The following is a 23,473-nucleotide window of genomic DNA, read 5'->3' on the forward strand; positions in this document are numbered from 1 at the left end:
ATTTTATAAAGTATCTGTATCTGTATCCGAATACAATTTTCTGAAAATTTGCCCAACCCTGCCTTTTAAACATTTTTTTAAAAAAATTAATACATTTTCTGGGTCAAAATAATTTATTGCCTAACAAAAACTTTTCGTATAACAATTCATTTTTAATGTGAGCTTTTTAACTATGAACAACTAATTATACACTATAATTGATTTTTATAAGAACTAACTGAACACGTTTATGATTTTTATTTAAATTAAATAAACACAATGAAGAGTTTATAATTTTTATGAAAACTTAAAATGCTCATATGTAAAAATAATAGTTAATTTTTATCAATTGTAGACAAAATTAGAGATTAGCATAAAAGTAAAGTAACTAATATAAATTATTTTATTAATCAATAATAAAATTTATTTAATACAAATATAAGAATAGTCATATTGATATATATATATATACGCGATATCACAAACTTATCTAAAAATAGGCACAATATAAAAATTATTTAATATAAAAGATAAAACATGGTTAAAGTGACAAATTGTAATTCATATTGTAAAATATGAAATTAATAATGTCCCAAGTGGCCTTTAGTATACTTGGATATTGGTAGTAATATAATATCGTGCCACTATTATAACGATGAACGATATGCTGTGAAAAGTTTAATAGGAATTTATATAAGAATAATAGTAATATGTGTATATAACATAATAATTGCATGTCGGTTGAGACGAGCCAAACGCCAGTCAATTATAATTTATTGTAAGAATCCAACTTGCCCTAAATAAGAAGGAAAGAAGAATCAAGTTAATGTAGATTTCTATGTCCCGAATAATAAATAATAAACAACACTATTTATGAGCTTTTAAAATATTTATATTCACGATTTTGACTTATAATGCTACAATTTAAATTATAATTCTAAATATAAAATGACTTTATTAAACAATTTTTTGTATAAAAAATATAAATATTATATGATATAGTTGTTATATTTCATAATCAATTACAAATCATGATTTTAATAATTATTTGGTAAGCCATATTATATATCATATTTAGAAAAAATATCAATAAATTGAGCAATATAAATAAAAGGCATAAAAGGTAAATAAAACAAATAAATTAACACGTGGGTTGAGAATAAATAATTATATTTATTTAATAAAAATTATACTAGTTGGGCATAAAATTAAATTTTCTTCTTAGTTGTTATATCCTCTTTTTATTAATTTTGTTTTTTTAACTTTAATAAAGTTCTCATTTGATTCGCCAATTTTTCTCTTGCTTGATTCAATTTTCCTATTGGTATAATCGCTTGCAACTGTTGAAAAATACTATCAGAGGTTTTCCCTTCGTATAACTGAGGTGGATCAAACGTATCACTAACCTCTTTGATCATTTTGCTATATTTATCGCAATAATCATTCCAGCCTTTGATTAAAAAATCGATATACCGAAATGATTTATTTTTTATAAACGGAAAGTTCTCAAGTATTTCATTTTTTTACAACTTAAAATGTATATAAAAGTCTTACCGTTAGCGTTGAGGGAAGCGATTTGAAAAGGCCCCAAGAAAGCCCATCTCAGGGATAATCCCTCCGACATTACTTTATCAACATCTTGAACTGACACGATTCCGCGCTTAACAAAATTTGCAAAAACAATTTGTCGTATTTTAAATACATATATGCAATATGTATAATATAAAGTAGACCTATTCAAAAACGAAAATGAATCAAATAATTTGCTATTCGCATTTGTACGAATTATTTATTTTTTAAAAACATTATAAAATGATTCACACAAAAAAATTCTTAAAATAATCTGAAAATAAAGAACATGCGATCAAGTTATTACGAAATTAAAATGGATATTAATTTAATTTATAATGTCAAACCAATTTTTAAGTCAAAGAGTTCTTCTTATTGTTTCTTCTTTATAAGATCTGAGCTTTATGACAGCAAATTAGTTCCAAATAAGAAAAGTATTTCCTAAACAACTGATGTACGACTTGTTAATCACATCACCCATTAGATTCATAGGGTTTAGGTTTTCTGATTAATTCGATTCGAATTAAATCGAATTAATCGAATATTTTGCTGAAAAAATGAACTCTTTTAGTAATTTGTGGATAACTCGAATTATTAGATACAAATTCGTTACTATTATTCGTATTTAAATAGACTTAATGTAGAGCAGAAAAATATAGTTATACCAGAATTTTAATAAAATAAAAATAACCAAGATTCAAAAAAAATAATTAAGAATAACTATCAATTGCGTGAATATACATTAACGAGATTATAGCTCTCATTCAAGATGGCGTATTGAAGTCGATTGACTATGAATCCAGGAACTTCCTTGATTAAGACTATGGGTTGTTTTCCCATGCCACTCAAAAGATCTTTCATTGTTTTTATAACATCGAGGTCAGTCCAGGGTGCTGGTACGATTTCTACTATGGGCACAATATCCACGGGGTTCACCTGTTCACGTTATAAGTATAAAATTAATTAACTTGAGTGCTAATAATATTAATCAATATTACAATAACAAGATAGGTGCATTTTTCCAAAAATTTTTTATTATGTTAACAAAAAAAAATAAAAGAAAAGGCAATAAATAGGAAAAGTTAAAAATAAAGATACTTGTCCAAATATTTATATTAATTTAAACTTAGGGTTGCCAGAATTCCTTGGCTGAAAACTCTATTTTTTTATTCTCACTTAGGCATAAATCATCGCCACGCTAATCTATAATTTATCACAATATTTATGAATATTCAATTTTTTTCAAAATATTTTATTTTCCTACATAGTTGCCCAATACCGAGTATCGGGAGGATACTTTTTATTATTAGACGCTACTAAATTATTTAACCCGTATGCTGTGCCGATATTAAAATGACCTTTTATAAATGTGTATATCTTAGAATTGGCATCAGATTGGCAGCTAATTATTTATGCATAAAATATTGGAATATCGATATAATATTAAACCTTGTTATAAAACATAATTGTTATAAAAGGGCGTCAGAATTGGATGATCAAAAATTTGTTCTGGAATGGATTGTAAAAAAAATTGTTAAAACCCGATCCAAAGCATCGGTTCATTTCATTTGCCGATGCTGACTTTTCCTTATCTAAGATGGTTATGTATTTAAAATTTACTGTCTTGGCAATTCTAAGATATTCACATTTATAACCATATCATTTTAATATCGGCAAAATTATCGGGACAGTCCGACTTTTGTTAGTTAGATAACCTTTTGATGCAATTTTACCCTAAAAAAAATGTTTTCTTGCAAAATAAATAAAATATTTTTATAATTTTTTAGATCGTTAATTTTTAGACCATTTTTATTTTTTATTAATAAGAGTTCGCCCCTGCTTTCCCATTTTTTCAGACTGATATTTTTTTAAAAGAAATGTTTTTATTACTTTTTCATTCTATTCTAATACCTAAAACGTATTATTCGTTATTCGATTTGTATTTTACGAATAAGAAAAACATAATTATTTGATAAAAATTTTCGAATCGAATACTAATAGCTCTATTATTCGATTCGATTTGTATATTTGTAGGTGTATATGTATTTTAATAAATAAAAAAAATCATCCTATTCTCTGTCTTATCAAGCGTTTTTATAAAAAAATAATTATTTAAAAATTAGTAATTTTCATTTTATTTCATCATTGGCGGAAAGCACTATATGGAAATATATTTAGCCAAGAGGGAAACACTGATAATTCAAAATTATCGGTGCGAGTTGTTATTCTACTTAAAAAAAAGAAAAATAAGATATCATCCAATATTAAAAATATACTTGAAAACGTTTTAGCAAACGCCTATTTGGGATTAAATATTGCTAGATATTCTAGGATAAGATATTTAGAAAATTGAATATATTTATTATAATGCTCAAATTACTGACAACCTTAGATACAAAAAACAGCGAATACTATAAAATGAGAAAATTTTAATAAAAGGCATTAACTCGGCTCAAACCGGCCAATATAAAAGCTCTTCAGTCTAATATGCTTTTAAATAATTAATGACAACTCCGATCAAAATAAAAGCTACTATTTATAAAAAAAACTAATAATTCCTACACGTCTAAAACTTTTAGACAGTTAAAATTGGTTAAAAACCAATTCCCGATTGTCAAAGATAGAATTCCTGAAGCAGTTGAGTTAGTAAAACATACCTAATTCGCCTTTGATATTCTTTGTCTTAAAAACTTGGATTTTTTTATGATTTGACGACCAATGCTTTGAAAAAGGTCGTAGCCAAATTAATATATTGTTAGTGTTGATCCTAAATATTTGGCAATTTTTAAATTATGGGCTTGTGTTGCATCCATATTAATGAAATTATGAATTTCCCTGTATGGAATTAGTGTAATTCCATAAGGACGTATATTGTCAGCAAATAGGCTTGAAGGTTCTAATGTGATTCCGAGATCTTTAAATAGTATAACCTCTAAGAATTCGTATCTCTGATCCTTAATGAGTTGATTGATTGTGGATCTAGACAAAGGTGGAAACTAGAAATAAGGTAAACAACAGTTTTTTATAAATGGTAAATCCCAATCTTTTTATCTTGTAGAATTCGAATGGACTTTGTCCATTCCATTCTAGACATACTCAAAAAAGGTTCTAGGACTGCTAGCAATTAGTGCCTGTAGGTGGCTTGCGATGAAAGCGCAGGTTGAGATAGATAATGGATACCTTAAACAGAAATATTAATTTTACATAAAAATTAATTAATATAAAATAAGATTTTATTTTGTGGTAATTTTTGAAAAAAGTAGATTCTCCGCATTTTTTTTGAAGGAATGTGGAAACCCTAGTTCACTAAAAAAATTCCCCTTAAATAAGTTAAAAAGAGTAATATTTACCATTATATAAAAAAAATATGCGTTTTATTATTGAATTTATAACCGGGTGGCACACAATAAATCTTTTCTTGTGTTTAAGATCCTTCGAGAGAATAGATGGCAATAGACTGCTAGTTGAAGAGGATAAAATTTGCTTGACAGTCATTAGACCATCAACCTCTTTGTACACTTTGCGTTTTAGCTCCAAATTTTCTGGCACGCATTCCTTTGATAATTATAATTTAATGAGACATATTTTAAAATGAGTATAAATCAGGGTTAGGAATCGGTTAGACAAATATACGGTAAATGGACAGTGTTTGACTCGTCAAATAATCAAAAATTATATTCATAAATAAATAGAGTTGGTTCAATTGTCTAATATGGAGGTCTGCAATGGCCATAAAAAAAAATTTTAAACATTGGGCCTTATATTTATTAAAAATATTTTTTTTCATTTTATGACATTGCATATTTTATAAGTTAGTAAAAAAAATATAAAATAAATTAATAAAAATCCAAAAAAAAATCAATCAAATAATTTTTAAGCATTGGGCGGGTATATAAAATTTCTAAATAAATGGGTTGATATGTTAAAAAACCAAACCCGACCTGATGGACATACACTGATCCATTGGGGTAGAATGCAAACATATGTAGGGCTACTTCTGTATCGACATTTTTGCCCCCTTTCATAGCCCTCACGATCCCATAGGAATTGCTATATATAAACTTAAAATACTCCATATATCAGCCTATACAATATTGATTCCATTAGTAAAAGAGGTTAAATCTCTTTTCAAACTTATAAGTAAAAGAAGTCCTATAACATATTCTCGAGGTCATTTAAAATTAAAGAAAAAGTATATCTATGAAGTAATCCAGTTTAATTTCAAAATAATCAGACTCATGGCCGCTGCCATATAACGACGAAACCTTCAAATATTTTGTTTAAATGCTTTTGTTAAATTCTTTTATTTATTTATTTTAATTTTTTAATGCTTTTTCAAGTACCATTATATTTCAGTATTTTAAAGTAATATATTTCCTTATATAATTGGGAAAAAAATATTACACTAGAAAGAAAAATGAAGTTGAATAAAAAATCTTCAAACAGTGCAATTCAATGAGAGTACAATCGAGAGGTTAAAAGACTGGGAAGGTGTAGGGGGGTTTGTGTTTGTTAAGGAATTGCAAAATTTTAAAATTATTAATAACTACCCTCTTAGCAGCAATCCCGATTCTAGGCCTATTTAGGAGGAATTAGAAACTGCCCCTCCCCCTCCAAAAATATTTCCTAGTTCCTGAATATTTTTTAGATACATTTTTTAAAAATAAGAATGTAATGGGAGAGAAATAACTGTTTTTTAAAAATAAGAATGTATTGGAGAAATAACTGTAACCTATCGGTTTAAAAAAAACTATTCATGTCTTCTGATGCCCTTATATTGTGATGAGGAAGGTGAAAATGTAAATGTAGTTAATTTGGTGGAAGAGAAAATTCAAGATGCCAAGATTTAGAATAAGGGAAATGCCTAAGCTTGCAAAAACAAAATGGATTGTAAGAATTCTTATTGCAAATATTTTGCAACTGAAATCAGTTATCACCAAATAGGCCAAGATCTAGTGGTGTTAAAAAGTCCGAATTTGTTCGATAAAAAAACGGCCAGATAAAAATTATAACCAAAATAATATTATGTAAATCTGGAGATTTTGTTCATAGATGGCAGAAAGGTTTGGACATCCATTTGCAAAATGACGAGGCCGACATAATATTATTTGGCCAAAATCTTAATCGGGTCGTTTTTTAAAATCGACCCAAATCCGGCCTTTTAACAACAATATTGGTAAAAGACTGCTACTAATAATGGAAGAAGAATTTCTTTAAAGTTTTATAAATACGTATAGGTTGAATAATTAATTGAAGCTGATGCAGTTTTTTGCCTTCCTTGCAAGATCTATAACTTAAAGAATGGTGAATCTAATCTATAATGCTAAAATGGATTTTACCAACTGGAAAAATGTTCTTGTATACAGGGGCCTTGAGAACATTATAATTGCAGAATACACAGAAGAGGGTCATAAGGCTAAAAGATTTTTATTATTTTTTTGTATATACTAATTAGGAAATTTAAATCAGATAGCCATTTTAATTTTCTAGGCATAAAAAAATTAAAACCTTTATTGGCAACCTATATTACTGAAGAGGGATTAGTAATTAAAATTGAGATTGTTAAAATTATTTGTTAAAAGTTTAGAAAATTATAAAGATTGTACATCAGATTTTGACAAATTTATATACCATTATAAAAATGCAAATGTTTTTCAAATATTCGGTATCAGTTTAGATCATCCACATCAAGTTGTGACAACTTTTAACCATTAAAGAGAATTATCAAATCAGATATACGTTCTAGTAGTGATATAAAAAAGGGTAACTTGGTTTTATTAGGACATCGAAAAACATAACCGATAATTTTGGGAAATGTTTTCAAGGTATTTAAAAATACATCTCAACCGTAATTATATAGTTGTTGCTTTATCTTTGTTAGTTTCACACTGCTCAATCATTGACATAACACCAATTGTAATATAGTTATATATATTTTCTAAATTGCATATATTTTATAATTGACTCCCTAACAAGTATTATACAAGCACAATTAAACTATATCAATGTTTTTATATAATATTTGTAAAATCATTAAATCAACTTATTTCTTTCCAGCTATAAGTCAATTCCTATCATCCATCTAATTTTATAAACATATTTGATAGTTGTATATATTTATATCTGGTATTTTTAAAATTCGTTTATTTCAATTTTGTTTTCAAATAACTTAAATATTTGTTCTATAGTGATGGAAAATTTTTTTATTTGCCCCCCCCCTCTCAAATGGGTGAAGCCAGAATCAGGTCTGTTTAGTAGCTTCCAATCAAAAAGATTCTATTTACAGAATATATGATGCAAAAGGATGAAGCCTCCAAAAGTCCACAAAAATGGGAGTTAAATGTGGAATCGCTTTCATCAAGTTTCAACTTCAACTAAATCAGAAACATATGGGGAAATCTAAATGTTACAAATATCCCCTTTATAAAGGCAGATTTGTATCAACATATTCAAGAAAATAGCATAAAATAAATAGTATCAAAGATTTATCAACAGTTAATGAAATCTTATAACAAATAGATATCATTCAAGCAAACAGTGATATAAATATATTTTAAACCTTATTGTGCAAATTCCGACATGACTGAAAAATACGTATTTTAAAAACCCATGGGATTCTATTATAATGTCTTAATTACTAAAAGCTCATTTAAAAATTATATGCCACATAAACTAGGAGCCATTATTGGTAAGGGTATGAGTACTTAAAAAGCTAAATTTAAGTGGATTTTTAGAAACGACCCTATTAAGATTTTAGCCACGTCGAGATTTGGCAAATAGAAGTTTAAACCTTTTTGCCATCCTGAGAAATCTCCAAGCATGTATAATATTATTTTGGCTAAAATCTTAATCGACTGTTTTTAAAAATAAATCGGGGCTTTTAGCTACACTAATTAGTAGAAATAAGTTCTTCGAATGATTTAAGTTAATGTGGTACGTACAAGAAATGAAAATTGGAAACATAGGAATTTCTTATATTAATAATAGTCTTCTATAATTTAAAAAAAAAGTAGCCTGAAAAATAAACCTGAATTAAAAAGGCATTGTTAACAGCTTTTGCTAAATCAGTGAAAGCAAACACTCTTCCTATTATCTTTTCAATATACATATCATTTACAATAACATTTAAATCTTGTCTAATAGTGTCAGTGCATTTTTCTCCAATATCCTTTAGATCTTGTTTGATACTATCAATGCATTTTTGGAGTTGGGATTGATCAACGTCAAAAATATGAATTGTATATCCATTTAAGGCAAATATCCAAGCAAAAGATTTGCCTATTATACCGCTTATTTTATTTTATTTAAGATAATATAATAAAGAAAATTATTTTTTCGGGCAGTGGCAATATTATATATAGAATCGGGGCGGGGCCATTATTAATCGTTTAAAAAAATATCGGTCTTTATTTTTCAAAAAACCGATCCGATATTTGTTTTTGATTATTTTATGATTTTATGTATCAGCCATAAATGTTTTAAAGTGAATTGTAAGCCGGATTAACTGTACTTACCTTTTTTAATTTAATTTATTTATTAATTAACAACCATTATAACACATAAAAATTACACCAAAAGAAACGAATTTATTAATCTTTTAAATATATGATATACAATTACCAAAACAACTAATTTATATAAAATTATAAATTTCACTCTTTTTATTCAAAATTTCTCAATTAATTTTACAAATCCAATTATCCTTAATTTTTCTATTCAAATTAAATGTTTCTATAACATTGTAAATCATTTAATACGCGTCTCACATAAAAATTACACCAAAAGAAACGAATTTATTAATCTTTTAAATATATGATATACAATTACTAAAACAACTAATTTATATAAAATTATAAATTTCACTCTTTTTATTCAAAATTTCTCAATTAATTTTACAAATCCAATTATCCTTAATTTTTCTATTCAAATTAAATGTTTCTATAACATTGTAAATCATTTAATACGCGTCTTTGACAATTTTAAATATATATTTTTTTTTCTTTTTTTCGACTTGATTATCGCTACTCACAACAATAAATATTGTCCATATTTTTTAATACATTACGCATATGTTTGGTTAAAGAGAAACGAAAAATTTCTAAGTGGTTCTTGTTTTGCCCACAGTTTACAATATTTATTTTTTACATAGTAAAAAATAAATTTTTTATGTCATTTGGTTGAAATGGAAGGGCATCGTGAATAAAGGATGATCTTTAAAAAAATTTGTGGATCGTTACAGCCCTATTATTTAATAGTTAATATAAATAACAGCAAAAATAAACCGTTTTTTTTTACAAAAATGATAAATAATTATTAACCCAATTTTATGTAAAAATTTAATAATAGTTGAAATCAAGAACCAATATAATATGATATCAATAAGAAATCTTGGGGGGGGGGGATGCATTATAACTATAAATTCTTTTAAAACTATAACTGTTGCGGCAAATTCTTATATTTTTTAAAAACTTAAAATTCTGATTATATTTAATATAATTGTGGATATGATAATTGACTAATTTCTATCATTAAATAGTAAATATCAAGCAGATATATAATTACCTCGCTTGTCTATTAATATTGTCACTTTTATATAAACTAAGGGGACTAAAAAGGGCTAGAGAAAATATCGTGAGTAAAACATTTTTTGGGGAATTCCATGTCAAAATTTTTTATATCTTAAAGATATACTTATGTTTGATTTTACTTTAAAATTTTTAACGCATTGATTGATACTTTAAAATTTTGTATATATGTCGTGATTAGCTACCGAACACGAGGATAGACAGACAAGAATCAATCCACACCATATGGTTTTGGAGATGCGGGAAAGTTCAAAAATGATTGCTGATGATTATGATTATGGAATGGAATGAGGATGTTTATGATTGTGTTATTATGTTGTTATCGAATATAGATAGAGATGTAAAGGTAGGGAAATTTCCCGGGAAATATATTTTCCTCGAGAAATCTCCCGAATTTTTCCTTAATATAAATATAATAATTTATTGGAAATATTTTATTTCAAAACTTATGATTTATAATTTGATTTATTATATCATAAATTTTAAAATAATTTATATTTTCCTCGTGAGTCTTTAAACTTATTTTTTTTATTAGTGCACCTCTTCAAATCTATATTTTTAAAAGTACAAAACAAAGGTAAAATGTTAAACATTATATTCTCATACATAATATTATGATATATTATAGAAAATTATTAATAATTAATGATATATTTAGATTTGAAATATAAGGACAGGCGCGTATGCAGGAATTGTGTGGGGGAGGGGGATAATTCAATTTTTTAAAGATAAAATTATTGTTATTTAAAAATATAAAGCATAAATTTATTAGGACTAATAACTATTTCTAATATACTATTTTATTAATGTGAATTATAAAAAATTAAATATATAAACCGGCATATAAAATAAATGACCCAAAATAGAAATTTAAATTTTTTAAGCCTTTAAAATTTATATATAAAAAGTATAAAAAGTATAAAAAATTTAAATGTTGGAAATATAAATTAATACACAAGTTTCTTAGGAATAATTGTATTTTGTATGTAATAACTTATAGAGTATTCATGAAAAATATACAACACATTAAAAAATAAAATTGCACAAAAAATATTATTAAGAAACATATTATATATTTATGATGTAAAATTCAATCTTCGTTGGGAATGAGCTAATTTTTCAATTATCTCATCCGTAATTGGCAAATTAATTGCGATATTGGAAAAATTATGGGTAATTTAACAGAATATAGTTCAAAACAAGGTTTCTATAAAGGAGCTGGCATATGGGAGAACTCAATCCATACCAAACTACTCATATGGTGGAAAAGGTTGTGTACAAATCAACCCCTTTGTCAAGTGGCAGTAATATGTTTTTCGATACCACCTTCAACCTCGTCAGAAGGAGTCTGGTCAGCATTTGGGAAAATTCAAAAATGAGAAATAGAATAAAGAAAGAAAGAGTCAAAAAATTAATATCAATCAGGCATAACATACATTAAAAGGATTACATAAATGCATTCATGTTAAGGATTTCGATTTATCAATATCAAGTGATAATTATGATATTTCAACCACATCCCATGAAGATGTTGATGCTATTTCATTAGCTTACATAAATTTTAAATGTAATTTATAATACATGCTACTTGTATAAAAAATGAAATGTTTACAGTGTTTTTTTGTCTATATTGTTTAAATATTTTATTTTTCCTTAGTTCCCCAAATTTTATAAAGTCATTCAATAAAAAAAATTGAAAGGTTTAAAGTGTATTTTGTGGTTATTTTTTAAATTTCCGTTATTTCCCCTGAATTAATTATCCCGGAAAATTTACATCTCTATATATAAATGATTTAATTTGTATAAATGGTTTATTTGTTCGCAACATCAAGTCCAAGTTATATATATATAGCAGGGGAGTCACTAGCCTTTACAATTTCAGGGGGCTCAAAATTTCTTTTAAAATTATTTATAAAATTATCTTTTTTTTTAGCTAATATTATCCCAAATTACCTCTTTTTTAAAGCTAACATTTTCAAAATTTTGAAGGAACTCTTCAAATTTTTCAGCGGTCTCGAGCCTCTGCCCCTCTCCTTACTTTAATGAAACTACTGTTATATAGTTAAAAAATTGTTTATTAGGATCATCAAACATGTCATTTGAAAATTTTATTTATTTATTATTCAATGAGTTTATTATTAAAACGAATCTAAAACAAATGCCATATAAAAAAACAATTAATGATTATAAAAATAATGCGCATGATATATGTAGAAATTTAAATCAAACAACTTTATTAAAATTAAAAAAACAAGAGATCGGTTTATTTGCATTGCTATATGAACCACGAATAATGCAATCACTTTGATGAATAGCCATCGTAATGGCTTGTTTAAAGTAGAAGGCTTTATTATGATAGCTACTTATTTGGCTTAATTGTCTCCCTAATAATGTGATAAATTTAAGGAATCCATCATCAAAAATACCAAGAGTATTGGTGATAAATGGAAAAAAAATTATGTTGCGATGTCTGTTTATTAGTTTATTTTCAAATCAGCTGAATGTGCCAAAGCATTTCTATTGGATGCCGAAAAATCGATGCATGTGTAATCCCAATCTACTGGAAGAACCAAGGTATTAGGTTGATAGAATTGGGCCTTCTGTAGTTGGCTATTCAACAAAGTAATTGCATTGCTAATCATGGTTACATATAGAAATGAAAATCGATCTCTTAATTAATTTTTCTCCAGTTGTTTGTTTTAAATTTTCATATATATGCGCTATATTTTTATAATCGTTAATTGTTTTTAATATGACCTTTCATTTAAATAAAATTATAATGTTTCTTTTATAATATAATATAATTGAATCTATGATTTATATAGACTTAACCCCCCCCCCCCCTCATTTACAGCAACATCATAGATAAAATCAATAAAAATTTTATATATTATACGTGACGTATTATATTTTATTGGATAAAATGATTATTAATGTTCTTACATTATATTCTTTAAATAATATATGATATAATAGGTTCTCATAATAGTTTAATGCCTTTTTATACTATAAATGGTGTATCTTATTAGATTTTAAATAATTAAAATGTTCATACATTATATTTTCTAAATTATATGATCTTAATGGTCCCCATCAGAATATTTCTAATGTCTGATTTGTGAAAGAGGCTTTGGGATGCGGATTTGGCTTTGGGTCATGCAAATATCTAACATAAAAATATTACATAGGTTATTTTATTGATTAATGCCTTTTTATTATCAAACAATACATTTAAGTATTGAATTTCATAATGTTACCCGCATATCGGGATTTTATGGGGTGGGATGGGTAAAAAAAACTTAAAGTAGTTTTATTATAAATATATTTTTCAACAAATAAGCTATACAACAATTTACTTGCTCAGCAAATCGTCCATTAAAATTTTATAAATGCTATCTGGTCATTATGAAAAATATTTTTAATATAAATATCATATATTTAAATTATTTTAAATTTAAATTTATTACATGAGTTGCCCAGCTAATAAAAAAATTTTCCCAGCCCAGCTTGCGGGTTGAGCTGTGTATAATGCTTAAAATACATAAATAATTTTATTGATTAATAATAGGGAAAAATCAATCAATAAGATAACCTATGTCATATTTTTATGTCAAATATCTGGACTCAATCCAAAGTTTATCACACATCTCAAAGTTGATAATGACTGCTACTAACGCCCGTGATATTTAGTGAAAAAACTAAATATCACACCCTCGTTTATTAAATTTGTTTAACACCATGTTCCCGCGATAATTAAAATCCTCCATTTTATAAAAAAAATGGATTTTATTTTCTAAGCTATTTTTGATACTTCTCTACTATAAATTTACTGATATGGAAAGTACAGAATAAGAAATAAAGGTAAATAAACAATTTATTTTTTATATATTAATTAAATATTCTCTGAACCCAGCTTTCAGCATTATTGTTTTGTTTTATAGAATATACAGATTTATTTTATATAAATTATAATATAAATAATAGGTATTCTGGTTAGAGCAAAATATATTTTGATTCCACTTCTCTACTTACATAAATTTTCTGCTATGGAAGGCACAGAATTAGAAAGTATAAAGGTAAACTTTTTATAAATCTAATAATTAAACATGATATAAAGATATTTTATGCTATTCTATATACTTTGTCAGTTGAATTCAGTCCAAATGTTATCAATTTTATAAGCTAATTTCTGGCTTAGTTAATAGATTTTATAATATATTTTACAAATATCTTACTTCATTATGAGAAACTTTAATTCTATATTAAGTTATGCAATGAACTATTTTTTAATCTATTAATCATTATTGTATAAAGTCTGTTGACATCAATATGAGGTATAGAGATGTTTAAATTTTTAGAGTCCTTTGCATTTGGTTAGTTGTAATATACACTACTATACATTTTAAATTTATTTTAGTGAATAAACTTGTTCATAATTATCAACCTGTCAAAATTCCATTTGTTTTCCAGCCAACAAGAACAGAATGGGAAAAATATCATTCTGATAAATTAGGCCTGAATTTGATTGTGTCACAAAGTACTCAAAATCATTATTTATTAAGCTTGGGGGATCCTGATGATATTGATCCAATTATAAGTGATGGAAATTGCTTTTTCAGGTATTTTTTTAATAACACTTATAGAATCTATTCTAAATATTATTATAGATGTCTTAGCAAGGAAATCAGCAATGCTGAGCATCATCATGAAATGATCAGGACTATTCTGATTTCTTTTATGCTTCAAAAAAAGCACATCAACTTCTTTAGAGGGTTCATAGGGGATAGCACAATGGATTACTTACATTGTGAAGAACAAAATGGGTTGCAATGGTACATGGGCAACAGATATTGAGATTTCCTGTGCTGCAACATTGCTTCAAACTAATATCTTTGTTTTTTTAAATCATAAATGGCTTTTATTTTATCCATTATTTATTATTCCTGATATAAATAAATTTATTGGTTGTATCTATATAAGAAATTTAAATTATCATTATAGTTTATTTTTATCATGTAAATAATTATCAATTTATTTATAATTTTTTATATTTTAATAAAAAGTATTATCTAGTCAACTAATTGTATTTGTGCATAAAGGTTTATTTGTTGAAGCCTATTTTTAACATGTAAATAAATTATTATCAATCCATTTCAATAACAGTTTTAAAATTTTTTTATTGTTTAGCTCTTCAAATTAGGTATAAAAAAACCCCACATAATGGGCAAGATTAGGTGGGGTCTATGTAATTCCTCCCAAGTTCCAAATAACCATTATAAGTGCTGAATAATCAAACAAAATTAAATTATTTTGAGATATATACTTTACTTACAAATATTAAGATAAAAGATCCATACAAAAAATAAGTAATAACAATTTTTATACAATTAGCCTCATACATACCCCCCTCCATGCTATAAAGATTAAGTTTTTTTTTGTATTTATCATTTTAAATTATTTTATGAAAAGTAAAGAAAAATAGTTAGAATAATATATTATTAAATTTTAGAAGGTTAATTATCAGTTTTGACTATTGGTCATATTTATTAAATGTAAATATCTCATTTGAACAAAAAATGCAAATTAATGCCTTAGAAGTAGAGGCTTAAAATCTTAGAAACCAGATAAATGTAAAAAATTGTAATTTTTATTTATTAAAAAAACTAGAGTCTTTGAGATTAATGTATGGCAATTAAAATTTCATAAATTAATATTCTTTGATTAAATATTAGGGTGTTTTTAAAAAAAACTTGGGTTCAAATTATTTTTTACAATTAATAAGCATAATCAAAATGTATTTATTGCATTTATAAACCCATATTCATATTTTTTTTAGTTTTTCAATTTGGATTGTTTGCTATAGAGATTGCGTTGTGCATACTTAACTTAATTTTATAAACTTATGTTAATAAGTAGGTCTTCTTGGTATAATTACTTTATATTAGTTATTTCCTAATCCTTCCAAGCTTCCTAAATTTATATCATAGTTTTATTTGAAATATCAGAATTACACTGGGCTATTATTTTTAATATAATTCAACTGAAATTATTTTATGAATGATAAAAATATTTGAAAATATGGATTAGTTTATCCTCTTCATTGTTACATAAAAATATTTAGATTATTAATATAAAATATTACATTGGTAGTTTTTCTCAAGTAAATAAATATTATTATAAAAAATGGAAGAATTAAATTAAACACATATTTAATAAACGAGGGTGTGATATTTAGTATTTTTACTAAATATCGCAGGTGTGATATTTAGTTTAGTTTTTTCACTAAATATCACGGGCGTTAGTAGCAGTCACGGCCCTCAAAGTTTGTCTAGGTGCCAGGCATAGAAATGAATAAAATGTAATAGGATCTTTTTAGATAAGTAATTATTAAAAATATAAAGAAATATTATTAAACATTTAGAAGAAGAAAATGAAATACACCATTTTCATATTTTTTTGTATTTATATAGAATACTATAAGTAATGTTTGTCTAAAATATCCTTAAAATCAGAAACTATTTTTCTGTATGAGGTTTTTAAATATTGTTCTGGGTAAGAAAATTTATCAAATAATATTTTAACACTAAATTTATTATTTACTACTAGTGCAGTTTAATTAAATAACACTCATAGAGTCGGATATCTCCAAAACCTGGGATTCGAACCAAACCCGAAGAAGTGAACCCGGGTTTTTAGAAAAAAACTCTGAACCCGAACCGAACCCCATTTATAAAATTTTCAAAACCCCGAACCAAACCCAAGAATTTTATTTGAACCCGGGTTCAATCGGGTTCAGTGTATTATTTAAAATCATATATTAATATATGTAAATACAAATATTATATTTTCAAATTTCCAATTAAATGAAGTGTTAATAAATTTTAAACAACTTAATTCATTTATGCCATTTTTAAATTTATTCTCGATTCCTATTGGAGTGTTAAAAAAATTTAAACAATTGAATTAATTTACGCCATTTATTTTTAAATTTTTATCTTATTATTCTTAAAGATTATTAATTAGAAGAAAATGGTTAACAAATCAAAGTAAAAATTATTATATTGTTAATTTTAAAAATTCTAAACATCTAACTTAAAAATTGTTAAATGTAGGGCAGTTTTTGTGAACTTATTAAAATGATTTTAAAATTTATATATGCTAATCATTTATTTTTGGTTCAGATTAATTTTTACAAGATATTAATGAAGTGCATATTATAAATGAAATTAAATTTATAAATATCTCTTTTTTAATTCTGAAATCATTGCTATTTAAAAAAATTGTTCTCTTTTTATAGATTTAAGATTAAAGATAAAGTCATATTTGATAAGCATTTTACCCTTAATACAATAGAAAAAAAATCAATATGTTCATATTGCAAAGTAAAAATGTCTGGTAATCACTTGTCAAATTTAGAAAGACACCTGGAAAGAAATCACAACAATGAATATTTAAATTATTTAAATGAAAAAACCAAATATCAGGAATTGTTATTGGCAAAAAAACCTAAAATTAATATAGAAACCTTTTTTCCAAAAAAGCATATAAGTATAAATATATCATCTAATAATTTGATGAGTTCTATACTAGAACTTGCTACTGTAAATGGCCGGCCTTTATCAATTATTGAAGATTCGGGATTTCAAAGAATCATAAATCCACTCCTATCTGGGCTCAATTTAGTTATAAACAAAGAAAATTTATCCAGAACTATTAATAAAACAGCCCAATCAATTAGAGACAAAATATCGAGAGAGGTAGAAGGAAAATTAATAAGTTTAAAAGTTGATGCAGTTCAACGACTAGATAGGTCAATTCTTGGTGTAAATATTCAATTTATATCAAAGTCCATTATAAATTTGAGGACTCTTGGAATTGTAGAGCTGAAAGAGAGATGTACAGGAGAATATATAAAAGAGAATATATTAAAAACTTTACTAAAATTTAAAATTAATATTGAACAAATATACACAATTACTTCTGATAATGGTTGTAATTTTTTAAGAGCTATAAAGCTCCTGCAACCTGAAACTGATTATGATATAAGGAGTGAATCAGCAGATGAAGAAAATATGGATGTAAATGTATATAAATATGATATTGATGATATACAAAATACTTTTTTATCAACTATTATATCCTATCCGCTTTATAGTGTACGGTGTGCAGCTCACACACTTCAGCTGGCACTTCAAGATGCTATAAAATTATCACCTATTGTGGAAACCATTGCAAAAGCTAGGAGCCTAAATTTAAAATTAAGACATCCCACTTACCAAAAGTTATTAAAAAATATGAAACTCCCTAAGCCTGTGTTAGATTGCCACAGATGGCATTCAACCCATGATATGTTAGAAAGGCTGATTTTACTAAAACCCAATATCGAAGATTTTTTTTCAGAGCAATCTGATTATTTATTGACTGAAGATTGGAAAGAGATAATAACGATTGTTGAAATTTTAAAACCGCTAAAAATCGCAACCAAACAATTCCAATCTGAACAGTTAACACTGACAGATTTTTATGCAGCATGGTTAAGATGCTGCATCGAACTGGAAAAAAATCCAAACCATTTTGCTCAATTACTATATTCTTGTCTTAAGAACAGAGAAGAAAGGTTTATAAAGAACGAAATTCTCTTAGATGCCATATACCTGGACCCAAGGATACAAGGTTAATTAAAAGCTTAGTAAATTAATTATTTTAGATTTATATTAAAATTGTTATTTTATGGAATATTTAAATATAAACAATATAAATCCTTAAATATTACAGGTATTACTTAGTGATGATGATAAGATTTGTGCGAGGCATCTTGTCAATTTATGGAGACGAATTAAAAGCTTAACAACGCCGATTTTATCTGATGATATAAGTTCCGATGAAGTTATTGAACAAGAAGATGATTTAGAGAAATTGATACAACTTAAAGAAAGGCAGGAGAAAATACTTAAAAGAGGGCCAACGATTGCTGAGAAAAGTATTGGAACAATAATTACTGGATTTAGCGATTATAAAAGATTAGATAAGAAGGAAAATATTTTGCATTTTTGGGAGTCTGCTAAGCTGGAACCCCCTGAATTATATATTTTATCTAAAATCTTATTTGCTGTTCCTGCAACCCAAGTTAATTTATCATATTTTCACATATAAATACATTTAACATAGGTTAGCGTTGAAAGATCTTTTTCACATTTGAAATTCATTCTTTCACCACATAGATCGAGGATGAGTGAACAACTCTTGGAAGATATTATGCTAATACGTTGTTGCGTTATATACTTTTTGTTTTTGAATTTTTTATAATCTAATTTTTATTATTTATATAATCTAATTTTTGTTATTTGTTATAATCTAATTTTATTTTATAAACGGCGTAACCTTACTTTTTTAATATTATTTTACTTTTTTGTATTTCGTTTATATTCTAATTTGGACTTATAAAAAATGTATATAATAGAAGTGTGAAATGGAAAAAATTAGTATTAATAGTATTAATAAAGTTAAATATAAATAAACACCTTTTTACCTTTGTGCACATATTCATGTTACTCTACATGGTGCTCCAGTTTTGGCAAAAGAAACTCGCCTCATAGAAATTTTTTTTTAAAAATAAAATTTTTTTCCCTTTGTAAATATGGTTAATAAAAAAAATTATAAAATGGTACAAACAATTCTATATAAGATGGATAAAAAAAAGGGTAAGTCATTTCAAAATTATTTTCATCAATTATGTTCGCCTTCAAAGTACTAAATGTACCCCATCAAATTTCCATCTACGATATTCTATTTGATTTAACTTATAATTGCGATGTCAACTTTTCTAGGATAAACGGTACGGAGAATGTACTGTTTGAATTTATGAATTTAAGAGACATGATAAATTGCTTTGAATTATTAAACGGGAAACACTATATTTATAGCGATAGTGATTTCATTGAATTAATTTGTATATTCGTTAAAACATAAATAGTTATACCAAAACTTGAATTAATAAAATAATAAATGTTATAATTGCTTATTTATGTGTCTTATTAATTAAATATGGAAATTAAACAAGAATTTACACATAAGATCCCTAAGTTAGTGGGTCCTCTTACTGAAATTTATTTAGACAGAATATTAAATTACTTTTCGACCAGTACATTATCGGACTCTATTAAAATTAATACTTTGCTTAATAATTTATCAGACGAAGTTTTTGACGACATTAAGGCAATTTGTTCTGATACCGATATTTTAGATCTTAAAATTGTGATTAAAAAGTTAACCTATCTTTTACCAGCGCTAAATTTAAATACTTTAATTAATAAATTTAATCTTCTTCAACAAATCTCATCAGAGAGTTTTATGCTGTGGTACATTAGAGTATCGAAACTTCATAAGAAATGTAATTTTTTGGACGATAGTAGATTAAAAGAGAAATTACGGACATCTACCTTAAACGATAAGATTAAATACAAATTCTCCAAAAATTTTGACCTTACATTGAATCAGATGGTGGAATTAGGGGTGAAATTGGATTCTAGTAATATTAAGTCGGAGGATAATGATATAAGTTATATAAATAAGGATATCAAGTCCGATAAAGATAAAAATTTTTGCAGTAGAAATGATAATAATTTTAGAAATAATTATGATAATAGATATAGAAATGGGAATTACAATAATAATTTTAGATACAATTATGGTAATAATAATTCGCGATACCACGATAATTATAACTATAACAATTATCGCTATAATAATAATAATCAATCGAATTATGGTAGAAATAATACATGGTATAATAATAATCAAAGAAAACAAATCCAATACGGTGACGGAAATCGTAACAATTACCAATCTTATTACAACAATCAGAGAAAGCAAATACAATATAACAACAACTCAAATAATTATAGAAGTGGCGACGAAAATAATAGAAAGCAAATACAATACAATAATGATTACAACATGAATATTGAAGAAATTATTGAAGAAAAAGGCGACTCTACAAAGAACAAAGATGATAATGATTTTAATGTCAACAATTTATCTGGCGATATGATTAATGACAAAGATAACGCTTTTATGACTACTTTAAAAGTGAACGACATTGTTACTTGTATGCAAGTGGACACTGGATCCAAATACACTATCATACCTCATGGTCTAGCTAAAAAACTTGGTATTAGAGATCTTAAGAAATCCGAGCTACAACTCACTGCTTATGACGGGAATTTAATCAAAATCATAGGAACTACTCAAGTTAAAGTGACTTATGATGATATTTCCAAATATTTACAAGAGGTAGTCGTTGAATCAAGTAAAAATGCCTTGTTGGGACGTACGTGGATCAATGCTTTCAAAAATATTTTAAATAAATTTATAGCAAATATTGACACTAATTACGAAGATGAAATAAAAAAATTGATTAAAGAGTGTGAATCGAAATTGACTAATGGGCCAATCATCAGAGCAAGTGTCAAGTTACATTTAAGAAGTGATGCCCAACCTAAAATTATACCGCCTAGACGTATTCCTTATTCAAAAATTAATCTTGTTAGTAATGAACTTAAAAAATGGATACATGATAAAATTATTGAGCCGGTGAATGATGTCCGATGGGCAAGTCCTGTTACCGCTGTCTACAAAGATGATGGGAGCATTAGGCTTTGCGCTGATTTTAAGGACACTGTAAACCCAGCTCTAGAAGACTTTAGATACCCTCTACCACGAATTAATGATCTAATTGCTAAACTTTCGGAAGGAAAGAAATTTACGAAGATTGACTTTAAAAATGCTTTCTTACAGATACCAATTGATAAAAGTTGCAGAAATATTTTAACCATATCTACGCATAAGGGATATTACCAATTTACTAGACTTCCTTTTGGGCTTAAGACCTCATCTGCAATTTTTCAACAGATTATGGATCAAATCTTCGGTGACATGGATGACGTTATATTTTATATTGATGATTTACTTATAACTGGAAAAAACGATGAAGCCCACCTAAACAACATAAAAAAAGTGTTTGATAGAATATCATCGTTTGGGCTAATACCTAACTTTAATAAAAGTGTGTTCTTTAAAAACAAAGTGAGGTTCCTGGGTCATGATATTGACGCTAAGGGGATTCATGCTAATCACGACAAAATTGAAGCAATAATTAATATGCCAGAACCAAAATCAGCTGCTGAATTATCAACATTTCTGGAAATGGCTGGCTACTATAGAAAATTTTTGAACAATTTTGCGGAAATTGCCGATCCTCTTTATAAGATTGTCAGTAAAGAAAAATGGGCTTGGAACCTAGAACACTCTAAAAGTTTTAATGATCTAAAGAAGTTAATTAGTCTTCCACCTGCTTTGACATATTTTAACCCTGAATTACCTATAGGGATAGCCACTGACGCATCAAAATGTGGTTTAGGAGCTGTACTATTTCATATTGAAAAAGATGGTAAAGAAAAACCTATAGCTTTCGCGTCGAGAACTTTATTAAAGTCTGAAATGAACTATACCAATATTGAGCGTGAGGCTCTCGCTATAATGTTCGCTATAAAGAGATTTCAGGAATATTTAATCGGCACAAAATTTACAATTATTACTGACCATAAGCCTCTAGTTCACATCTTCACCAAGGGTCTTAAGGATAATAGCACCATGTCGTTAAGACTCCAGAAGTGGAATATTACATTAGGAGGATATGATTTTAATATAAAGTATAAAGCCGGTAAATATAATGTTGTTCCTGATTGCCTTTCAAGATTACCACAAGAATGTCGTGATGAAACTATTGAAGATGTAACCATAATAAATGAATATGAGGATTTACCTATTAACTTTGATCAAATTCGTGATGAAACTTTGAAAGATACGGAATTAAAACAAGTCATAAATGATATTAATAACAACAGATCTATAATGAATAATATTTATAAAAACATTGAATTGGAATTAAGTATAATTAAGGATTGTCTTTACAAAATCAATAAAATCATAATTCCGTCTTCTATGAGAAAAACTATACTACAGTCATTACATGAAGGTCACTTGGGAGCAGGAAAAATCAAATCCTTAGCCAAAGATTACATGTGGTGGCCTGGTATAAATAATGATATCGTTATGGAAGTGAAAAGTTGTGACGATTGTAATATATATCATGATAATCCTATAAAGATACAAAAACCATGGGTTTCGGCAACCAAACCGTTTGAAAGGATACATATAGATTATGCGGGTCCGTTTTTCACAAAAAATTGGTTGATAATAGTCGATGCCTACAGCAAATTTCCAATTATTATTCCTGTTAAAAATATTACGACTGATGTTACTTTAAAAGAAATCTTTAA

At 26.4% G+C, this 23,473-nt stretch overlaps 1 protein-coding gene and 1 long non-coding RNA gene across 2 annotated transcripts in view; one reads left to right on the forward strand and one right to left on the reverse strand.

The window, feature by feature from the left end:
- Positions 1-1,106: 1,106 nt before the first annotated feature.
- Positions 1,107-23,473, reverse strand: part of LOC135923860 (lambda-crystallin-like) — a 32,507-nt gene continuing 10,140 nt past the window's right edge. The window contains exons 2-6 of the mRNA XM_065458842.1: positions 8,576-8,837; positions 4,942-5,103; positions 2,290-2,484; positions 1,534-1,639; positions 1,107-1,429 (exon numbers count right to left, since the gene is read on the reverse strand). Coding sequence (XP_065314914.1) covers positions 1,224-1,429; positions 1,534-1,639; positions 2,290-2,484; positions 4,942-5,103; positions 8,576-8,837 — 931 coding nt within the window. The 3' untranslated portion in view covers positions 1,107-1,223. The remainder of the gene's footprint in view (positions 1,430-1,533; positions 1,640-2,289; positions 2,485-4,941; positions 5,104-8,575; positions 8,838-23,473) is intronic.
- LOC135924952 (uncharacterized) lies at positions 13,852-15,118 on the forward strand. Its single transcript, XR_010571461.1, has 4 exons — positions 13,852-13,994; positions 14,118-14,209; positions 14,551-14,752; positions 14,801-15,118. It is a non-coding gene; the product is annotated as an uncharacterized LOC135924952 (long non-coding RNA).

This window comes from Gordionus sp. m RMFG-2023, chromosome 2 (assembly GCF_954871325.1).
Source record: "Gordionus sp. m RMFG-2023 chromosome 2, tfGorSpeb1-WG-v2, whole genome shotgun sequence".
In the NCBI taxonomy this organism is placed as follows: Eukaryota; Metazoa; Nematomorpha; class Gordioida; order Chordodea; family Parachordodidae; genus Gordionus; species Gordionus sp. m RMFG-2023.